The sequence below is a fragment of the Triticum aestivum genome, chromosome 3B, assembly GCF_018294505.1.
Source record: "Triticum aestivum cultivar Chinese Spring chromosome 3B, IWGSC CS RefSeq v2.1, whole genome shotgun sequence".
NCBI classification, from domain to species: Eukaryota; Viridiplantae; Streptophyta; class Magnoliopsida; order Poales; family Poaceae; genus Triticum; species Triticum aestivum.
The window spans coordinates 470053958-470077031 of record NC_057801.1 but is presented as its reverse complement, the minus strand read 5'-3'; the positions used below and the strand labels follow the sequence as shown (position 1 = coordinate 470077031).

Genomic DNA, 23074 nt, shown 5'->3' with positions numbered 1-23074 from the left:
GCCACATGGGTGGGAATTTTTTTCACCAAGGAGGTGAAGAAGGAGGAACAAACTCTTCATAGATGTGCAAAAGGAGGGAACGGAGTTAGACCGGGAGAAGGTGAAAAAGAAATTGAACATTGAGAGAGAGAGAGAGAGAGAGGACTTTGCGAAGTAAGAGAAATATGCAAAATGGGAGCTTGAAAAGGCGGCAAGAAAAGACAGAGGAGTCGAGAATCATGTTGCAAGACACTAGCCTCTTGGATGATGAAGGCAAGAAGTGTTTGATCAACATGAAGAAGATCAACAAGCACAACAATTCCTGTATCACCTATCTATGTATGAATTGTTGATTTTTTTTGGGCATGTGTTGAATTATGGTTTATTTCGTTCTGTCGAATTGTTGAATTGATGGTGAACTTCTGCTATATGATAAGCGTTCATGGATTTGCATGAATACAAGGGTTGACATATGAGGACTGTGGTTGTCCAGGGAGACAAATGAGGAGCCTGCCGACGCTATCTGCGGGCATGTCTAGACACGCCCACGGACGTTAGGGGATCAGATTTGCCCAGTCAGGTCATAATGCGCTTAACTAGGTCAACTCTTTTTAATATGAAAGAATGACCCAATCAAAAATACTAGTTTAGGTGTTTATCTCGGACCCTACTATATATCTGGAACAGTCGTCAGGGAGCAACTCCCGTCGATCGTTTATGTTTGTCAGGGCGAGCAGCTCCGAACAAACGTTCTGCCCACTCGATCATTCGCCAGGAGAGGGCCAAGGTAAACCCCGATTGCCTGATAGGCCCAATTAACTGATTTTTAAAATGCTATAAAAATACACCTTTTTAAATATAAAAACAAAGAAAAAAATAAATGTATAAAATGCCATGATTACGAAAATATGAAAAATGCCATGCTACTTTATAAAACTATCATTTCTTTAATTTATAAATTCACAATGGTATGATTAAAGAAGTGTCATGTGATCTTATTTTCATTTTTTATCAAAATTTTCTGTGAATATGTTTCACTGTGCAAAAAATGCCATGTTTTTGGAGAACATTTTATTTTTGCCATAAACAAAAAAAATGCACATGGGTAAAAATTTGCTTTATTTGGTCCATCGTGCAACAATTTATTAGAAAAAATTCGTGTCAATGGAATTTTTTTTGGCATGCCAATGAAAACTGAAATTGCCAGCCTCTTAATAATTAAACTGCCATCCTCTTGATAATCTTTACCTACTAATAAAGCGTTTATTGCTTCTGGTCGTACGTCAGCAATTTTTTATAAAAGTCCCTCTCTTTCTAAGAAATCAACCCGCAGTCCCTGTTTTTAAGTGAAAAAAACGTTTCGTCCGGGGTTGTAAATAAAAAAAAACAGACACGAGCACGACTGCACGAGCTCTCCTCTCTCCCACGCCTCCTGATCCCAGCCGCCAGGAGGCACGCGGCCCGTGCGGCGCTCGATCCGGTGACGCGCCGGCCGCCGCCGACGCCGGCAATCACAGCACCCTGCACCACCGTTCCACCTTAGCTCCTCATCTTCCCCGCGTGCCCGAGCTCCTCCTCTCTCCCGCGTGCCCGAGCTCCTCGCTGTGTGCCGCTCGGGAGGGCTTGCGTTCGCCGCTCGACCAAAGCCACCGCGAGCTGGTCGTCGTTGCACTTGCTGGCGACCTGGCCGTCCCCTCTGCACCACTTTCACCTCAAATTTGGACGCTCATGTGCTTGTGGATGTTCTCAGTTATTTTTTGCACACAAGGTGTTTGTGTGTTTGTCTGAACCAGTTTCAGTCACAGATCCTTGAGGTAAACTCCACATGAATACATCATGAGACTAAATCTCCTTTCATATGATTCAAAACATGTTATGATGGTGGGAGTGAATCGGGTTATTAGAATAATGGTTTGCTAATTAATTTACATCATGTTTAGTCTCAAGACACATGGGTACGCCGGCTCCTATTGCTTAACAAATGTATATCTGCAGATTTTTTTTAATCATATAAAGAAGTTACAGTTAGGTGTTGACCTTTTTTTTTGCCTAGACACAGCACCTCCAACAAGATCTGGGCACTCATAATGATATATATATATATATATATATATATATATATGTGTGTGTGTGTGTGTGTGTGTGCATGCTTTTTGTTTTTGCTGCGCATTTTTTCGATTTATCTTTGATGCGCATTTTTAGTTTTAATTGTTGTTTACCTTCAGCCGACCTAATTGAGCTATCGGAGGTGTTGCGGTCTTTTAGCAAACATGCCCTATATTCTATGGTTTGGCATCTACAGGATGCCATCTCTGGTCATGGATCCACTATGGCTGCTTCGTCCTTCACTTAGGACCTTCTCACCCCCACAGAGATCAGAGGTAACCCACGCCGTTGGAAATTGTTGCTCAAGTTCTTGCTTCAACAAATTTTGTTTCGGATATAATTTATGGCCATGCCATGTATTAATTATCCTTATAATGTTCATCTGAATTTGCAGAGAAAAATATATCTTGGAAGCAGGAACCCTTACCTCATAAGATGGGTGAGCTGTAGGATTTGGTTCTGTTGAACTTGAATTAGTTTTTGCTCATCATGTTCTCTGTATTAGGAATTCAGGTGCCTTCCAACTCTAATTTTTTCGTATTGTTGGTGCATGCTGGGAGTCACATTGTTATGCATGCTAGCAAACATTAGGATTGGAATCTTACCCTGTAGGTTATTAATATCTTTTCCACTAACCGAGATTCAGCAATTTAATTCGTATGGTCGCACAAGCAGTTTTGTTTTTGGATTTGTCTTGACAAACGTATTGGGTACATCAATTTAATTCGTATTAAGATCACACAAGCAGTTAGTTCCGTTACACTTGGGTCACCGACGGTTGCCGTGCAACTATGCTCCTCTCATGTTGTAGTGGCTAGCTGCTGCAATTCACGGATCATGCTCTCATGGGAAGGAGGCTGTGGCTTTCTCAATTGATCAGAATAACAGAACCCCACATAGTTCTTTTCTAGATATATATTGTTATTTCTGATGTTGTGTGGACCATCAGAAACCTGATGTGTGTGTGTATCATAGAATATCTTGCTATTTATGTATATTGCTTACCTTTCATTCCTGTACCACTTCTCTAAATATAAGCCACTTCTTTTCTATTGTTAGCGCTATCTTTTGATGTTAATGCACTAAAAATCTAAAGCCTTTCCCTCTGCAAAATGTTGATATTAGAGATTTTTTTTGTGGGAAAATGATGATATTAAAGCTATGCGTCTTATAATCCGTACTGTATATGACAATGCGTATTCAGTTATATTATGTTTGTAGCATGGCATTTTTCCATTCCTTTTTTTCCTGATGAATCACATGGTAAATTTTGATGTACAATGACTGCTCTTGCAAAAAATGTGGAATTCAGAGAGGGACTCTACAACAAGCAAGGTTTTAGGTTCTGAATCTAAATAACCTCTTCTTCAGTTCAGTCCTAGAAAAAGCTGATCAGAGAAACAAAGAAGCAACAATGAATGGGTCCCTTTCTTGACCACACAAGAGTTGTCTGTGTGCAAGTCATGAACCGTTTGTCCATCAATACAAGTGCGGGATTTGAACATGTTAATTCTGACCTTCTGTTGGGAGTTTATATTATACCTTTCATGCGAAGTAGTTACATTTATCACATGGAAGACAATGCCCATGGAGTGGAAGGTGGAGAGATTCAGACTTCGGAGGATGTTAATATGCTCATAAAATTTCAATTAAACTTGTAGAAATCTTCCATGTAGCTGTGATTGTTCTCTCCGGACATGGAGGATCAGTTCTTGGACAAATTTATTTGTCTGTTGTATGACTTGCCACCACTTTTTTCCAAAATTCCTATTCACATGTTATCAAACCATAAAGATCAATATCTTAAAACTTTAGTAGAATTAATCTGCCTTTATTTCTGGACTCTAGCATTTTGTGCTTCTTCACAAGTTCCAAGTTGTTATTTGGCGATTAATTTAATTTGGGTTCTTGGCACTCGCTCGTGCAGGTTATGACTATGCCGTAGGTGACGTGCGGAAAGGCGACCAAAGAGTACATGAAGAATTCTTGCTATCAACTAGGGCTGGATGCCCCCAGGAAGAATGCCGTGAGTCAACTTTAATGACTAATATGTTAATTTCTTCTAGCTACACAATATGAGATATTGCTTCTTAATTAACGCTTACTGCTACGTAGTAAGATGACAATGGGATTTTGTTTCTCGAGTTGGCACTCAGTAGTAAAAGTGGTTTATACTTCGAATAGTTGAGCAGAAAACTGGCGTGTCATGGCTCCTAATGTTACAGAGCAAGTGGACAGACTCTATCCCCCCCCCCCCTCTCTCTAGACTTTGTTTTCTAGGTTTGGTTGGGTACAAAAGGCTAGATTCTGGTATATATTCATTGATGCAGAAGCTAGAAGCTCATTGATATTATTTTTCTTGCCAAACATACAAAGGATTGTGCATAAAACTTCCAGCTTGAAATCTACATCTGGGTTACGAGCTTTCTCCAGAATTTAAGAACATCGTTGTGGACATTTAGATATTTTTGTAGTATTCTTCAGGGTCTTGACTTAATTTCTTTTCACACAGTAAAATATTAATTATATGTTGTACAGTAGTAGTACTGTGCATACTATGTACTCAAGTTTATTAAAGTCAAAGCAGGAAAGGAGATCAGAGTTCAGGGCATGTTCAGCTCCACCCATGCATCAAGGGAAATATATACGACGCAAATGATAACGTGTTCTGCTAGATGACATAGTACAAGGTTCAGCAGCGACGACATGATCTCAAACATGCCACTGGCATGGCACCTATACTAAACTTGATTTGTTCTCTCAATATGGAGTGTTAATCTTCTCCTCTGCATAGTACAAATATTCCCTTAGCTCAAAGGATATAGACATGGTGAGTTTGGTTGGAGGAAATAAGAATGATTTATAAAAGTAATAAAAGGGAGATAATGCTGCTTGATGTGTATGGGGATTCTGAAGATATATATGATTGATACTTTCCCTGCATGATATAGATTAGTCGAGGTTTGCGAAGTTCTCTATAAAAGAACTATGTGGGGTTCTATTATTGTATTATTTCTAACACGTAAAATATTTAGGCCCCCGTTGCATTGCAAGGGCAATCAGGTCATGGCAGAATCAAGTAGGAACTAGGAAGTAGGAAGGGACCAGTCCCGCCCCCAGCGACAAAGACTCCGACAACGGTGACGGCAGTGTGTCCCGGCGAGCGTGAGCAATGGAAGCATAATCTCCAAGTAACTGACCAAGACGTTGTCCAGGTCACACGTCGAGGACTTCCTGCCGCCACCTTGGCTGCTGTTGTTGTCCCCTCAAATAAGCCATATAAGGTTAGTTCCATACACTGCAAATGCAACTTGCAAGCATGGGGACATGTACAGAACACAAGTGTCATACACACAGAAATCATCAACTTTGTGTTTTAATTGTCTGAATTACAGGCATCCCTAGCTGCACTTGCAGGTCAAAAACATGTGCATACTTCGGTAGGCACAACAAGCAGACCTATACAAATTTGCTACAAAGGCCTGAGCTACTGAATATATATACCTGTAATAAAAAGAGGCTTTCCTATCGTCCTCTTTCATGTTCAAGTTCCTAATGAAGCAGCCATGAAAGACTGGGTCAACAATGAAATAAAATAGAAAACTAAACCCACTGTTCATGATCTTTGTGGAAGAAAACACATACGATTCTTATTCTGTAAGAGTTGTTTGTCTTTTGAGTTACTGCATAGGCAAAATGCCAAAATTCAGTGTAGTCTTTTCGGTTAATCTCATCATCATGTAATTAATATTCTGTGAAGACTACAATATACAGCGAGGCAATGAGAAGAACTGGACCTGGTGTGTGAGTGTATAAATATACAAGAAGCTATTTTTATCCAATCTTGCTATTAATGACCATGTGGTGTAATCTTGGGCTATTTGTTGTAAATAGCTAAAAGTGGTTCATAATTCTTGGTGTGTTTTGCTGTTTCTTGCGCTGGAGGATCTGCTCCTTCCCCACGCGTGCCCGCGAGGACAAGGAGTCATAGTGGTGGCCACTAGCAGCGCCAGAAGGAGCGTCCATTCAAGCACATTCAACCAGGATGGTGTGCACGTTTTTTTTAAAAGCTCAGGCTCCTCTTTCTTACATGAGTTATTCTTAATTATTGATTTGATCTGTAGGATTTACATCAGGTTGGCACAATTTGATGAACTTGAATTGTTTTATGTTGGTCATTATAATTTTTGTGAGTTTTTGTTGTTAGCCCGTTGCAACGCACGGGCACTTTTACTAGTAAAAATATCATGCGAACAATAATAAAACTGCCACACTCTCAATAACCAAATCACCATCCTCTTAACAATAAAATGCCATGCTCTCAATAATAATATTGTCATGCTATTAACAGTAAAACTACCATGCTGTAATAAAACTGTGATTCTCTTAGTAATAAAACTGCCATGTAAGACATCAATATTTTTTTTTCAAAAAATGGTATGAATAAGAAATACAATTCCCAAAGTTTGCCATGCGGCATTACAAAAGGACATAGAAATTGCCATGTTTTGGAACACACAAAAATGTCATGGATTAAAATTAAAAATAAATTGCCATGCTACCTATAACTAAAAATGCACATGACAAGTTTAGAAAAAAAACCCAGTAAAAACATCAGGATTTTTTCTTTCAAAATAAAAAAATAAGGATTTTTGGATTATGTTTTCAAAAGGAAAATCCACTTAAAAAAATTTAGGTTTGACATACATATGGCAGCTTCGTAGCAAGTGTTCACAAAAACCCACTACGGTCGAGTGGTAAGCACCCTGAGCGCTGCTATACACACGATACACAGCAGACGATCTCTGCCCGATAGAGCACATCAGTGCGTCCAAGCAGATCATCGGACGATGGATTGGCCATCATGCAACTGCCGTGCACTCAGATACACCCTCGTCCAAGAAAACGTGTAACAGCGAACGAAATCTACGTGACATCGGCTTGTGTCAAGATCCGTACAAAGACGGGGAAGGCGTTCGCTGGGATGAGCTCCCTGGCTGCCGTTTGCCAGATATTATTTCCGTTTATCTCAGAATAGTTGGGCAGAAATCGAGGGAAAGAGCACAGGCGAGAGGATAAACGTTGCGGATTGTTGTCCACCAGACTATACCGAGGAAACTAATAATGAGAAAACAGCCCTCCTCGTCTGGAAAGGCCGGAATTCCCCAGAGGCGTTTTTTTGCCTTGAGCCTCCAAAGATGAGAACAGTGCAGCTTCGAGCCCCTACTAGAACAGCATAGCACTAGCAGAGATGAGATAGCTGGCTCTACCGGTCCCGCAATCGGAATCCATGGCGCCAGCCGCGACCCCGTGCTCCCCGCGTCTCCTACTCGCCTCGTCTGCATCTCCGCCTCCTCTCTTCCGCGTCGCGGCCCGCCCCCTGCTGCCCGGTACCCGCCGCGGGGGCGTGCGCCTTCGGGTTCGATGCGGAGCGGCGGACGAGGAGGCCGAGGTTCGGCGGGGGGAGCAGGTTAAGGCGTCCGTGGAGGAGATGGCGCCCGGCCTCGACCTCGTCACGCTCGCAGCCTGCCTCGTGGGCTTCCTCACAGGCGTCTCCGTTGTCCTCTTCAATCTTTCCGTAGGTGCTTGCGAACCACACTATGGTTTGATTCTTTCAGAATTTCAAATTGGTTCAACAGTCACTCAACTGCTGCACGAATCATGCAACTAATGCTTTTGTGGTAGTTTTCTACTCCCTCGTCTCATAATATAAGAGCGTTTTTGGCAGTAGTGAGGGAGTAGTAGATAATGGTAGTGAACTTCCCTTCGGTGTTTGCATCGGAAGATGTACGCATTCAAATTTATTACTACCTCTGTTCATTTTTATAAGACGTTTTAGGCATTCAGACACTGTTCAAAACAGTACACAGCAAGCTGTGTGAAACGTCTTATAAAAACAAACGGAGGGAGTACTGTACTTCATTACAACATTCACGCTCAATGGCTCTGAGGGAAATCATAAGCTACATAAAGCTTGTGCGAAATCCAACATTACATATCAAACCAACTGTCATCCCAAATGGAACATAAATCCCGTGGTAGTCCAACTCCATCTGCTCCTGCAGTAAGGGCCATGACAGCAGCCAGTTGGCACATATAAGAAGATCACCGTTGTCATTCCTGTATGAGGTGTAGCCAGTTGTAAAAGCTTGATGATCCAACCTAACCATGCTCACATCAGAAGCTATTTCGTGGAAGGTAATCAGAAGCACTCATTATAGCTCAGACACCTGCATTTTATTCTATCAAGTAATTGAACTTCATGTATCCGTGATTTAGCTCGTCATACTGAAAATTAAAAACGAGGACCGCCTTCACCACCTTAAAAAACCGATGGCACCTTCCTACCTGCCAAAGTTCTAGCTTGATTTGATTTTCATTCATAAGTCGGATGGATATTGATGCTGAATATACGAATGAACAATACCTTCGAAGCATTGCTCATATCTCCAACATATAGCTTAGGGGGGCTAGCAGTTTCTTTCAACTCAAACTCAGCATAGCCTCATGTCTTATTCGGATCGACAAGGAGCAGACTGCAATTGTGCAGCTGTGTCCAGCTGAGACACGATGCCAAGGGTGGTGAGCCTAGCTGCCTACCAGTTTGGAAGCAACCATGTCCTAGCTGGACATGACACTGGCACTGTTGGAGCTGACCGGAGTAGCTCCTCATCTTCTTCTACCTCTCTACCTCTCAATCTCACTCCAGTAGCCAACAAACGCACTGACCCGACCATAACAGCCAGCCACTAACTAACCCATGCACTAACACAGGACTCGGCTAGCACAGGCACACATGCAGCTAACAAACTTGCCAGGCCATGGCGCACACCATTGCCTGACCTAGACCGACACGGTGGACACGAACGCGAGCATGTACTCACGTGCCACCGGGACACAGATGCACATAGGTGTTGCAGACTCGAAAACACACGTCATAATGCGCGACGCACACACATGCCATGACCGGACACGACGTGGTTTATTTTCCTAACAGGCACAGCTAGGTGTCAGACCATGGATTCGTCACATTAATTTGATGGCTTGCTATGTTGAAAGATACCTTAAACCTATAAGGTTCAAGTGAGGTTTCAAACTGTTATGAAGTTGGATAAGAGTATCTTTTTTGTTTTTGTTTTTGTTTTTGTCTTTTGGAAATGGAAGTTTTTATTGATTCATCACCATGTATGATGTATCTAGATGATACAATCACAAAAGAGTTCGGCTTCTGGAGGTCAGAGTATCTGTTTAGGCTGCCTCCTATATATAAGAGGGAGCTGTGCCCATGAATAAAACAAGCAACATAACTCCAAATCATTATTTCTCCGATTTCTCTCGTGCCTTCCCCTCTAATCCCCCTGAATACCTGAACAACATGGCCTTAGGCTGAAAACGTTCAGTATATTGCGACACGTGTTACGTTACAGTACAGGATGCGGCACCCCATCTTTGGCTAGGTTCCAATTCCGAATTCTGTAGGTGTCCACCAAATGTTGGGTGAACTTGAAACTTCAGGTCTTAAGTCAGAATGATACAATTTGAAAGTTTAGGCACCTTGTTGCATTTTGCTACTGATGGGAATCATTTTTAAATATTCACGTTGTTAGTTTAAGTACATGTTATTGCTTCTTTGGATGTATTTTTTTTTTTACCATAGGTTCATGAAATACGGGACCTGCTTTGGGATGGCATACCACTGCGAGGCGCTTCGTGGCTGAGGGAAGAACCCACTGCTGAAATTTGGCAGAGAGTGATATTTGTTCCCGTCAGTGGAGGCATCATAGTTGGAGGGCTGAATACGCTAAGAAGTTCTATCAAAACAAACTCAGATGGCTCTGTTTCTAATATAAAAGGTGTGTTTAGGCCATTCTTGAAAGCTGTGGCGGCATCTTTCACTCTCGGAACTGGCAACTCTCTGGGGCCTGAGGGACCCAGCGTGGAAATAGGTTCTGCTATAGCGAAAGGATTTGGAAATGTGTTTGGGTGGGAAGGCGGAAAAAAGCTGTCTCTTGTGGCAGCTGGGTCAGCAGCTGGCATTGCATCTGGTAAGTTCTACATCCCCAATTGTTTATATATTTTGTTACAAGGTATGTTCCATCAGTATGATGGATTAACCATTGGGTAAGCATGTCATAATTTGCTTGATTTCTTCATGCTTATATCAAATCAATTTAAACTAACAGGGTATCCTGTCATAAAAGAAAATCAGTTCCCTATAGATAGTTTTGTCCACATATATTCACATTTTGATGTTGGCCTACTATAATTAGTTAATCATACATACTGTATACATTTATGTAATATAACTATAATTTAGTTGCATGCGTTGGTGGAATTTTAGGGAATGTTCCTGCGCCATGTAACTTTACCTAGCCGCAAGTATGTGATTCACCTGTTATTGTTTTTCGAAAAGGATTCACCTGTTATGAGTACTCTGATATGGTCAACATGTCCAATGGTAAAGTCAAAATATTCCGTGTCTTCTGCTTTCTGATTCCATTTTACTTATATTTCAGGTGATTTCCTTGTATTTTAGGTTTTAATGCTGCTGTTGCTGGGTGTTTTTTTGCGGTGGAGTCTGTTTTGTGGCCTTCATCTGGCGATTCTTCATCCCTTTCCAACTCAACACCTATGGTGATCCTCAGTGCAGTGATAGCGTCTGTTGTTTCAGAGATTGGTCTTGGTTCTGATCCTGCTTTCACTGTTCCAGAATATGATTTTCGCTCCCCAACAGGTACTTAATGTTTGTTATATTTGAGATTTTTAGTTCTGTTTATGAATATGAAGTACTTCCTTGCATCTTGCAATATTGGTTCTTATGCTTCACAGTTTCTTATGATGAAGTCTCTGCTGTTTTAACTTGTTCCCGCCAATAACATTTCCCAAGTAACTTCATATGTTGAGATGAAATAAGTCATGTTCTGTTTCTTTTTCTTTCAAAAAGAGGGTAGTAGTCCCCAGCCTCAGCATCAATCGATGCACACATCCCTCAATAGATTATTGCAAAGTTTATGAGTATCCAAATAGTCATCAAAAGCAAAACTAAAAGCCAGAAGGGCAAGGACAATGGCAGACACCATCCATCAGTCAGCAACTGGTGCAGCCATTTGCTAAATCATGTACTGTACCAGCTGAAAATTACTAAAACAGGACACCAACAAATCTTGCACATTTTTGCTCTTGAACTACCTGATGCTCCTAAAGCAACCTGCTGTTCTGCAATTGAAAATTACTAAAACAGGACACCAACAAATCTTGCGCATTTTTGCTCTTGAACTACCCGATACTCCTAAACCAACCTGATGTTCTGCAATTTGTTTGGCCTCATATAGTCACATAGAATGCCTATACAATCTTCCAGATGGTAGGTTGCTCTCAGTAACTTTTAATGGTACTCTCATTTTACATTTTGTTTTTCGTGCTCCAGAGATTGAAAGTATGAGGATATTTACATGACTTCATAAATGTCAGAACTTCCTCTATATCTCTTGCTGGGCGGGTTTTGTGGAGTGGTGTCAATCACCCTATCTAGGTGTACAGCACTAACTATGGACATGGTTGAACGCTTACAAAAGACAACAGGATTGCCGATGGCTGTATCCCCTGCCTTAGGTGGCCTTATTGTTGGTCTTCTCGCTCTTGTATACCCTGAAGTTCTGTATTGGGGCTTTGAGAATGTTGATATTTTACTGGAATCACGGCCATTTACAAGTGGTCTCTCAGCAGCAGTGTTGGTTCAGCTCATTGGAGTAAAAATATTGGCGACGTCTTTGTGCAGGGCTTTTGGATTGGTTGGAGGTTATTATGCACCATCCCTTTTTATTGGTGCAGCTACAGGCATGGCATATGGCAAGTTCATGAGGTTTACATTTACTGGCTCTGAAGCACTGTTTCATGTCCCCTTCCTAGACGTAGCGTCACCTCAAGCATATGGTCTGGTAATGCCCATCAGCATATTACCTTTCTTCTTCTCAACTACTCCTTCCGTTAATTTTTAGAAAGCACCAGTACATCTCAAAAATTAAACTTTGTAAATTTTGACCAACAATTAGTCCAGCAATATACATATTTAAATTTAATTACAGAAAAGTGATACTGTTAGATTCATATTTTATAACATCTGTGTATGATCATTATTTATGTAGTGATCAACAAATACTTCCAAAGAAACAAATGGCCACTGTTCAGTTTTGCAGATCATGCCAAGTCAAATCCTGCCTCCCATTTTTGCAACGGAGGGAGAAGTTCAATGTCTCTTTGTATGCTTTTGTAGTATTAATGATATTGCAACCATGTGGTGGCATTTCCATCTCTTGTGCTTGTTTTGTAGTCACTGCTCAGCGATTTTCAAGTTCTAACTTTTTTCCTTTTGTGTGCTGTTACACTGATGAAGATATTATGCAAGCAGTATTATCATTGCTCATGTTTGTTTTCCTTTGTTTCTATCTTTGCAGGTTGGTATGGCAGCTACACTTGCCGGTGTATGCAAGGTGCCTCTGACATCTGTCCTCCTACTGTTTGAACTAACGCAGGATTATCGTATAGTTCTGCCTTTGCTTGGTGCTGTTGGACTATCTTCTTGGATCGCTTCTTCTCAAAGGTTCTCTACCAGCAGTAAGGGTAAGCTGGATTCATTGGAGGAGAAAACAAGCACCATTGAAGAGGCGAAAAATGTGCCCACTCAAACCCAACAACTCACTTCTGTGGATAGTGTTGATGCTACTGCAGAATTATGTAAACTAGAAAGCTCGCTTTGTGTCTATGATGTCAAAGATGATAACGTGCTGGAAAATCTTACTGTTGCAGAGACTATGAAAACTAGATATATTTCTGTCTCATTGAAAACTCCAGTAGTTGAGGCACTAAATCTTATGCTTGTGGAGAAGCAACCATTTGTTATGATAACTGACAGCAATAAGTCTTTATTAGGCTTGCTAACAGTCAAAGATTTCCAGGATTTCTGCAAAACTGTAAAAAGTACCAGGATGCAACTTGAGGTGAGAATTACCACCATTTTCCACTGGTTCATTTTCTCTATTTGCATAACCTTGATGTTTTAGTTTATGGGAAGACATACTTATTTGTGCACACTTCTTTTCTGTCCTTTTTGATTTCCAAGTTTCATGACAGATACCTAGTGTCCGAAGTATTTGCATCCATATGGCTATTTTGGATGCAAAACCAAAAGGAGACATACTCAGTCTAACCCTGTAAACCACATCACAGTTCAGATACATCAAAGAAACAACTCACAAACTATCACATAACAGCCAACAGACCATCACATATGAAGAATCCTATTTTTGTGATGGATTGGAACATCCGAACATGTCAAATATATTCTGCACAAATTAATTAGTCCCTGGAGCTCCGAGTCCTTGACCACTTTCCGTCTCTCAATCTGTGATGGAATAATCATGACAATAGAAAAATGATGACGAAGCCATCTGCAAATTCCTTATCACAACTCCAAAAGAGTGCAAGGATTTGAATTCTCTCTCACAACCTGTTTGAACCATAGGACCTTTAGATCCTTGCCCTATATACACAAAAGTCTTGCGCTAAAGAATAACCTAGGTTCTAATCTGGCGCCCTAATTATTTTATCTTGGTTGGATGAGATTGCCTATTGCTTGATTACTTGGGTTGGGCGACCCCTCTTTTTCTTTTGTAGGGCGTATTTTGATTGGTTTAAGACAAAGGCTTTTACCAACAATTACTATATTAGTATGTAATTTATGTGACATAAAGTTGATATAATTAGTTTCCTATTTAGAAATATTTATGATTGTGATTTCGTATTACTAAACCACTTATTAACCGAGTAATTCTTGGTAAAAGTCTTGCCTTAACCAATAAAAACACACCATGCAAAAAGAAACAGAGGGAGTAGTTTTTGGTTCCCCACCTGTCCTCCCTCGGTGAAAATAGGATCCAGTCTGTTGGAATTAATACAAGAGTCCTTTAGTTACACCTCTCCCAAGTCCAATAGGTTCAAATATATTTGTCATATTTCTAAACACTGAAGTTCTTGTGGTTCATACATACTTCAAACTCTTTTTTATTAACAGAGAAAAAGATGGGTTTCTTATTTCCTTAAGAGGTCAAATGGTAATCCAAAGGGTGTGTCACACCTGCATCGCCAGGAAGCGATGCGGTGGACGCGTGACGGTGGACCCCACCAGCCAGTTGGCAGGAGAGACAAGTGGACCGCGGCTTTATAGCCAGCTGTAGCGAATGGGCAAGGGGGCGTTGTGTATAGTGTGATCTCTGAAACTCTCCCCAAACTGTATCTCCTCCCTTGGAAGAAATCCCCTCTCCCAAGTCTCGATCTCATCCCGATTCCCCTCTCTGATCCCCTAGAGCGTAGATGAGTTCGTGACAGTTGGTATTCAGAGCTCAGGTTTCGGCCCAGATTTTTGCTCCGCCGCCACTCTTCCCTCTCGATCGAGCTGTAAAATCCACCGCTGCGGGTGCGATTTCGCTCCGGCGAGATCTGCGCGAAATCCCCAGCGGGGTTGGCTTGATTCAGAGCGTGTGCGACGGCGCCGCCCAGCAAACCTTCGGCTCAAACCCGCCACATCATCACCGCCATGGCTGAATCCACGGGAGAGTTGAAGACGATGCTGCAGGCGCTGCTGCAGCGTTTCGACTAGACCACGCTTGCGGGCGACAAGCAGCACGAGGCCCAGATCGCGTTCAACACGCAAGTCTCAGCGGATCTGGCGCATATCCGCAAGCAGCTGGATCTCACCCAGGCCGACGTCGACGAGGTGCGGCAGCAGCGCGAATCACCTTCTTCACCTGCGGCCACTGCGCCTCACCGACCGAGGGACGCCGACCACCACGACGGCGACACGCAGGCCTCCGCGGTCACGGCGATGGAGCATGCGCGCGGGCCTCTTCCTCAGGGCCCTGCTGTGCGCCTCGCCAACAACGGGCCGCCCCTGCTGCCGTTGCGGCATCCTCCCCAGTTCACGGGCGCAGGGCAGCCGGCGGCGTTCATGGCGGGCCGCGACGCGCACCACGGACCGCGCGACGAGTACATGGTCAAGCCGCCCAAGCATGATTTCCCTCACTTCGACGGTGACTCGCCCAGCCTCTGGATCGACCGATGCATCACCTACTTCGAGCTGTACCGAGTTCCGCCGCACAGTTGGGTGACCACGGCCTCTCTCTACATCGATGGCCATGCGGCACGCTGGTACCAGGCATACAGGCAGACACACCGTGCGCCGAACTGGGAGGAGTTCACCGCGGCCATCATCAGCGAATTCGTGCCAGACGAGTTCGAGACAGAGATGCACCAGCTGCTCCAGCTTCGTCAGACCGGCACCGTCGCCGAGTACAGAACGGCGTTCGAGACACACATGTACCACCTGCTCGCCCTTGACGCGTCGCTCAATCCCAAGCTGTTCGTCACGCAGTTCCTGCTGGGTTTGCGCGACGATCTGCGGGCGGCAGTCCGCCTCCAGGAGCCGTCCAGTCTCACACGCGCGGCGGTGTTGGCCCGGATCGTCGAAGAGGAAGTGGGCACACAACATGCTCGACCGCGCATTATTCCGGTGGGCCGGCCACCACCACCACCACCACCCCTCCAGCTTCCTCCGCGGGCCCCGACGGCGCCGCGGCCTGGCGCCGTGGGCGTGCCCAACGACGATCTGGCGCGAGAGCGTCAACTGCGCGAGCACCGGCGTGCCAACGACCTCTGCTTCAAGTGTGGAGATCGTTACTCCCGCGACCTTCGGTGTAAGCCTGCAACTCAGTTGCTCACAATCCACGTCGGCGACTATGGAGAGGTTCTCAGCGATGACGCGGTGCATGCCCTGGACCTGCTCGACGCCCCAGCAGAGCAAGAGCCTGCACCGGAATGTTGCGTGCTCTCCACACACGCGGTTGCCGGTACGGAGTCGCCGCGCACCATCCGTCTGCGCGCGCTCGTCGGCAATCAGGTGATGCTGCTGTTAGTCGACTCCGGGAGCACACACAGTTTCGTCTCCAAGGAGTTCGCCGAGCGTGTGCACGCGGTTTCTGTGCCCGTGCCCGCGGTGGAGGTCCGGGTGGCCAACGGCGAGCGCATGACGTGCAACAACATGGTAAAGGGACTGAACTGGTGGATTCAAGGACACACGTTCGCCACAGACATGAGGCAACTGGATTTGGGTGCTTATGACGGCGTGCTCGGCATGGACTGGCTGGAGCAGTTCAGCCCGATGACTTGTCACTGGCTGGAGAAGACACTGACGTTCGAGCACCAAGGCGCCATGATCACTCTGCAAGGTGTTCGTCCAAAGCAGAACGACAAGCTGGAAGAAATCGAGCCCGATCAGGTGCGCAAATGGCAAGCTGGGAATGACATTTGGTACATGGCAGTCCTTGATCTGCCCCGTGCACTGGAGCCGCAGATTACCAAGATGCCACCCAGTGTCCAGAGTGTACTGACGGACTTCGCGGACGTGTTCGCTGACCCGAAGGGCTTGCCTCCCCATCGCCGCTACGACCATGCAATCACCCTCGTCGACGACGTGCGCCCGGCGAACTCGCGCCCTTACCGCTACTCGCCACTACAGAAAGACGAAATCGAGCGCCAGGTGCAGGAGATGCTGCAGTCCGGCGTGATTGAGCACAGCATGAGCCCCTTCACCGCGCCCGTGCTGCTCGTCAAGAAAAAGGACGGCACCTGGCATTTTTGTGTCGACTATCGTCGGCTCAACGAGGCCACTGTCAAAAACAAGTTTCCCCTTGCCCATTGTCGATGAACTGCTCAACGAATTAGCGGGCGCGGCATTCTTCTCCAAACTGGATCTTCGCGCTGGCTACCATCAGATACGCATGCGCGCGGACGATGAGGAGAAGACCGCGTTCAAGACCCACCATGGCCATTTCCACTTTAAAGTCATGCCATTCGGCCTGACGAATGCTCCGGCAACATTCCAGTGCCTCATGAACGCGATCTTCGCCAAGTACGTCCGTAAGTTTGTCATAATATTCCTTGATGACATTTTCATCTTCAGGAAACCTTGGAGGAGCACCTGGAACACCTTCGCCTCGTCCTCGCCCTGCTCCGGGAGCACCAGTTGTACGCCAAGGAGTCCAAGTGTTCGTTCGCCTAGGCCAGTATCTCCTACCTGGGCCACATCATCTCCAAGGAGGGCGTCGCCACGGACCCCGAGAAGACGCAGGCTATGGTCGCGTGGCCTACTCCAACAAACGCGACTGAACTTCGCGGCTTCCTCGGCCTCACCGGCTACTACCGCAAGTTCATCGCGCACTATGGCATCATCGCCAAGCCGCTCACAAGCTTGCTGACCAAGAAGGGCTTCGAGTGGACAGAGAAGGCGCAGGTGGCCTTCGATCTCCTCAAGCGAGCAATGGTGACCGCGCCAGTGCTCGCGCTCCCAGATTTCGAGCGCCCGTTTGCGATCGAGACGGATGCCTGCGACACCGGCGTTGGCGCGGTGCTGGCACAGGAAGGGCACCCGGTGGCGTTCCTCAGCAAGGCCCTGGGGGTGCGCAACCAGCGGCTCTCAGTGTATGAGAAGGAGTTCATTGCCGTCATGATGGCAATCGAGAAGTGGCGAGCATACTTGCAAAGGGGCCCCTTCACCATCATCACCGATCACAAGAGTCTCTGCAACCTGCAGGATCAGCAGCTCGCCACGGACCTGCAACGCAAGGCCATGGCCAAGCTGGTCGGACTCCAATTCCAGTTCCGCTACCGTCGTGGCAGTGAAAACGGAGCCGCGGATGCTCTTTCCCGCGTGGGCGCGTCGCTGAACCTGGACGCGCTCTCCCTGTGCCAGCCCGCATGGGTTCAGGAGGTGGCCAACTCATACGCCATGGACGCCGACGCACAGGATCGTCTGGCTCAGCTCGCGATCCACAGCCCGGACGACGAGGGTTACGAGCTCTACAAGGGCCTCATCCGCAAGAAGGAGCGCCTGTGGATCGGCAAGAACACGGCCTTGCGCACCAAGATCATCAGCGCGCTGCACGACAGCGCGATAGGTGGCCACTCTGGCGCCACGGCCACCTACCAGCGCATCAAGAAGCTTTTTGTGTGGGATGGATTGAAGGCCGATGTCACCGACTACGTGCGACAATGCCCAGTGTGTCAGCACGCCAAGCACGAGCATTCCAAGCCGGCGGGCACGCTCACGCCATTGCCCGTGCCAACCACTCCCTGGCGCGACCTGACCATGGACTTCGTGGAAGGATTACCAGCGTCGGAGGGCTTCGATTCCATCATGGTGGTAGTGGATCGGCTCACCAAGTCAGCACACTTCATTCCGCTTCGTCACCCATTCAAAGCTCCCCAAGTGGCCAAGGTTTTCTGGGATCATATCGTCAAGTTGCACGGCATTCCGAGCTCCATTGTCTCCGACCGTGACCGTGTCTTCACCAGTGCTCTCTGGCGCGAGCTCTTTGCCAGCCAGGCACCAAGCTGCTCTTCTCTATGGCATACCACCCCCAGACAGACGGCCAGAGTGAGCGAGTCAATCAGTGCATGGAAATGTACCTGCGATGCGCGGTGCACGACGCGCCCCGGCAATGGCGCCGCTGGTTGCCGACCGCGGAATTCTGGTACAACTCGTCTTTTCATTCCTCCATCAAATGTTCCCCCTTCAAGGCTCTGTACGGTGTGGAGCCCAACATCGGCGCCATGGCATTCTGGGATGACAAGACGGTGCCCATGATCGACGGCGAGCCCTGGGACTGGTGCGTGCATACGGCACGGCTTCGCGAGCACATTCTTCGTGCCCAGCACAGGTTCAAGAAACAGGCTGATCAGCACCGCACGAAGCGCTCCTTCGAGGTGGGTGATCATGTTCTCCTCAAGCTCCAGCCCTATGCACAATCATCCGTGGCGAACCGGCCTTGTGCTAAGCTGGCTTACAAGTACTTCGGGCCCTTCGTGGTGCTCGACAGAATCGGCAAGGTGGCGTACAAGTTGGAGTTGCCGGCAGACAGCAGGATTCACCCTGTCTTTCACGTATCCCAGCTCAAGCCGTTCACTCCCAACTACACCCCGGTCTTCGCCGAGCTGCCACGACCGCCAGACCTCACCGGCCAAGACGAAGAACCAGTGAAGATCCTGGAGCGGCGCATGGTGAAACGTGGCAACAACGCTCTGGTGCAAGTCAAAGTGCGCTGGCGCCACGACCGGACGGCAACGACATGGGAGGATTACGACACTCTGCGCCGCCGCTTCCCTCACGCACCGGCGTGGGACACACCAGCCGCCGACGAGGCCGACCAGCAAGCTGCAACTGAAGAAGGAGCTCATTCTGAAGAAGAGGGGAATGTCACACCTGCATCGCTAGGAAGCGATGCGGTGGACGCGTGACGGTGGACCCCACCAGCCAGTTGGCAGGAGAGACAAGTGGACCGCGGCTTTATAGCCAGCTGTAGCCAATGGGCAAGTGTGTGTTGTGTGTAGTGTTATCTCTGAACTCTCCCCAAAACTGTATCTCCTCCCTTGGAAGAAATCCCCTCTCCCAAGTCTCGATCTCATCCCGATTCCCCTCTCTGATCCCCTAGAGCGTAGATGAGTTCGTGACAGGGTGTTAAGTTTATCTAACTTGATGTGGTTCTTATTTTAGTTACTCATTTCTGCTCATGCTGGAACAGGTAGATGAATGTCTGATGTCTCATGTTTGTGGAGCCGTTAGATGTAAAATATGGTCTGTGACACCTCAGATGCCACTTACTACTGCTGAAAAGATTATGGATTCTCATGGAATGGACCAGGTTCCTGTAGTTTCAGAACATGTTAATCATCAGGATGGAGGAATCTTGGTTGGTTTTGTAGATAGAGAATGCATCACCATTGCTCGAAGGTAAAATTAAATATTTGGATAACTATGTTTCCAGATTTCAACTCTCAGTAATGAATAAGGTGACAAATTACTTGTTTTCCAACTTATAATCAATGTAGTGATGTTTTCCTTCCATGCTATGTTCTCTTTCAGAGCTTTGGCAGCAAAAGAATTTTTCAGTTTCACATCGGAGATCAGAGGGGAAGAGAGTTGATGCGGATTCACTTAGTAATTTGCTTGATATTCTGGAGCTTTCATTTGCTCATGTCCGCTTATGTGATTAAGCTGGTCAACAGCCGAGAAATCATAATCGACCAGGTTTATTTGGTAACTTAAGAATTCATTAAGTGAAGTAGCTGGCTGAAGTCTCTTCCATTTCTATCAAGACTGTATGTGAATGCGCAGTGCATTGCTGCATTATTGTGGTAAGAGCACGCCATGTTCTCAGTAGTTGGATCGCTGCACCTTGCACCTAACTTGTGCATACCACTGTTCTCCTTTTCTGCAAAACAAAATGGAGTATTGTTCATTTAGGAACTGGGCCAGCGCATTGGCACTTGAGCGTGCCTACTACACAGTATAATTCTTCAACTGAGAATTGAACTATTCGTCAACGTAGACACTCGAAAGATAGGCAACAAGATCAGGCTATGTCACACATATTTCTCTTTGCATGTTGTTAGTAGTTTGAATTAAATGAACCGAATTTGCACAAGGGAGGGTTTGTTTGGCGGATCTTCTAATAATTATCATGTATTCTTTGCAGTCTTATATGTTTGTTAAAACAACCTTTCCATAGAAAAACAGTTTCTATCCGTATCTTTGTGCCAAAAGAACCTTCATTGCTGTACTTTTATCACATGTTTCGAAGCTAGTTTCAAATTTTGAACAACAGCAACAACAAAACCTTTTGTCCCAAGCAAGTTGGGGGTAAGCTTAAATTTTGAACGTAAATTTAAATTAGAATATTCCTTTATCTGCATACTTGAACTCTAAATTTATATTTGGAAATTCGAAATCTTGAAATTTATATCACAATTGTGAAATTTGGAAATTTAAATTCCAAAAATCTAAAATCCGGCATGTCCAACTTTGAAAGTTTATACTTGGAACACTGAATTTTCATAATTTGTGCCCCCCCCCCCCCCCACACACACACTAAAGAAATATAAGAGCATTTAGATCTAAATGCTCTTATATTTCTTTACAGAGGGAATATTTCCGTTTTTCAGATTCAGACTCGACAATTGGTTGGTAGTTCCAAAACTTAGTTCAAACTATGTAATTTAAACTTGAATTATACCAGAAGACAATTCATTGATCTGTGTTCAAGTCTCGAAATGCTCAAACTACATTTAGGCCCCGCTTGGTTCCTCGTTTTGTGGCCCAATACACCTGTAAAATATACCCCTGTAAATTAAAAACAGATGGGCCTCGCGTTGGTGCTTGTCATGTCGTTTATGGGCTGTAAATTTTACACCGGTTTTCCTGTTTACACCTGTATTAGGCCGGTATCCGATACAGGCCACCTCCCGTCGTTTTTCCCCACCTCGCCTCTCGCTCGAGATGGGCTGTTTGGTTTCTGCCGATGGGCGCCCTGCCAAATCGTGGGCGCGGTTGGGGAGCTCCTAATCAGCGCCGGTTGGGAGAAGTGGCGCCCGCTATGGCGCCAAGTGGGCCGGCCCACGAATGGACACCACACAAAATGCTAATGAAAAATGGGCAAAAAATTACAGACGCGCGATGGGATCGAACCCGTGATCTACACTGCATACAAGTTATCGGCTAACCACTAGGCTACGTACTTCCAAGTGACAGAATCCATCGGTCAATCTTTAACAACTATTGTAGCTGCTCATACATGATTTTCTTTAAAGAAAAAGAATCTTCACGTATTTCGGAAAAAGTTCACGAACATGCAAAAAGTGTTGCCCAATTCAAGAAAAGTTCAGTGATTTTGAAAAAGTTCATCAATTTTAAAAAATAGTTCACATAGAATTGAAAAATGTTCATCAAAATTTGAAAAAAGTTCATTGATTTTGAAAACAGTTCATCAGATTTGAAAAAAGTTCATCGATTTTTGAAAACAGTTCATCAAATTTGAAGAAAAGTTCATCAAATTTTGAAAAAAGTTCATCTGTTTTGAAAAAAGTTCATCGAATTTTGAAAAAAAGTTCATCAATTTTGAAAACAGTTCATCAGATTCGAAAAAAGTTCATCGGATTTGAATAAAAGTTCATCGGATTTGAAAAAAAGTTCATCCAATTTGAAAAAATAGTTCATCGGATTTGAAAAAAAGTTCATCAAATTTGGCAAAATTTCGGAAAAATAAGTTCAACGATTTTTAAAAAATTCAACGCTTTTGAAAAAAGTTCATCGAATATGAAACAAAGTTCGTGAATTTAGAAAAAAAATTATGAATCTTTAAAAAGCGTGCATTAAAGAAAACAAAAAAGGATAAAAAACAAGAAAAAGAAATAAAAACCGAAGTCAGAATGCAATAAGAGAAGAAAAGTAAAGGAATCTTGTGCGAAAGGTTCGATGGTCGTATGGCTAGAGCGTGGCGCTAACGACCGAGGGGTCGCGGGTTCGATTCCGTCGCTGGCCACCCTTTTTTCGCCAGTTTTTACAGGGACGCATAAGGGAACTGGGCCGGCCCAAATCGTGGCAGGGGGTGTGCGCTGCAGGCGCCCGTTAGCAAAATGGCCTATAACGGGCGCCTGCAGCGCCAAATAGGGTTTCCCGCGCGGTTGGTGCGCCAAAAAATAGGCGGACAAATCGGCCACCCTGGATTCGACCAACTTTTTGGCGCAAAAGAACAGAGCGAAGCCCAGGCGAGTTGGCGCACCAATGTTTTGGTGCCGATCCAAACGACTACCCTCAGCCTGATCAACTACCGATTTTTTGGCAGGGCAGCGGGCGGCTCCAATCCAAACAGCCTCTAGATCGAGGTTACGCCGCCGGGAGGCACCGGTGTCTACGAGAGGGTGAAGCGACAACGTTCACGACGGCGACGTGTTGAGGCGCCGAAGACGTTGGCCAAGACGGGAGTTAGGCGCGTCGACAACGGTGGCTCGCTCCTGGCCGCGACGGCGACGGTGACTCGCTTCTGGCCGCGACGGCGACGTTGGCAGGTAGGCGTGATCTGACCGTGACGGCGAATCTCTCCTC

The 23074-nt window shown here is 45.5% G+C and overlaps 1 protein-coding gene and 1 long non-coding RNA gene across 3 annotated transcripts; both read left to right on the top strand.

The window, feature by feature from the left end:
* The first annotated feature begins 1333 nt into the window (after window positions 1-1333).
* On the top strand, window positions 1334-6231 carry LOC123070430 (uncharacterized). 2 transcript variants are annotated; one of them, XR_006433677.1, is made up of 5 exons: window positions 1334-1793; window positions 2205-2360; window positions 2480-2524; window positions 4013-5369; window positions 5481-6231. It is a non-coding gene; the product is annotated as an uncharacterized lncRNA (long non-coding RNA). The 2 variants fall into 2 exon arrangements; XR_006433676.1 differs by having other exon boundaries at window positions 1341-1793; window positions 4013-6231.
* Window positions 6232-7226: 995 nt separating this feature from the next.
* LOC123070428 (chloride channel protein CLC-e) lies at window positions 7227-20646 on the top strand. The gene is made up of 7 exons (XM_044493654.1): window positions 7227-7663; window positions 9743-10130; window positions 10622-10819; window positions 11557-12023; window positions 12540-13082; window positions 19716-19924; window positions 20057-20646. Exons 1-7 carry the CDS (start codon window positions 7376-7378, stop codon window positions 20115-20117), a joined length of 2154 nt encoding a protein of 717 aa, XP_044349589.1. The 5' UTR covers window positions 7227-7375; the 3' UTR covers window positions 20118-20646.
* The last annotated feature ends 2428 nt before the right edge of the window (window positions 20647-23074 follow it).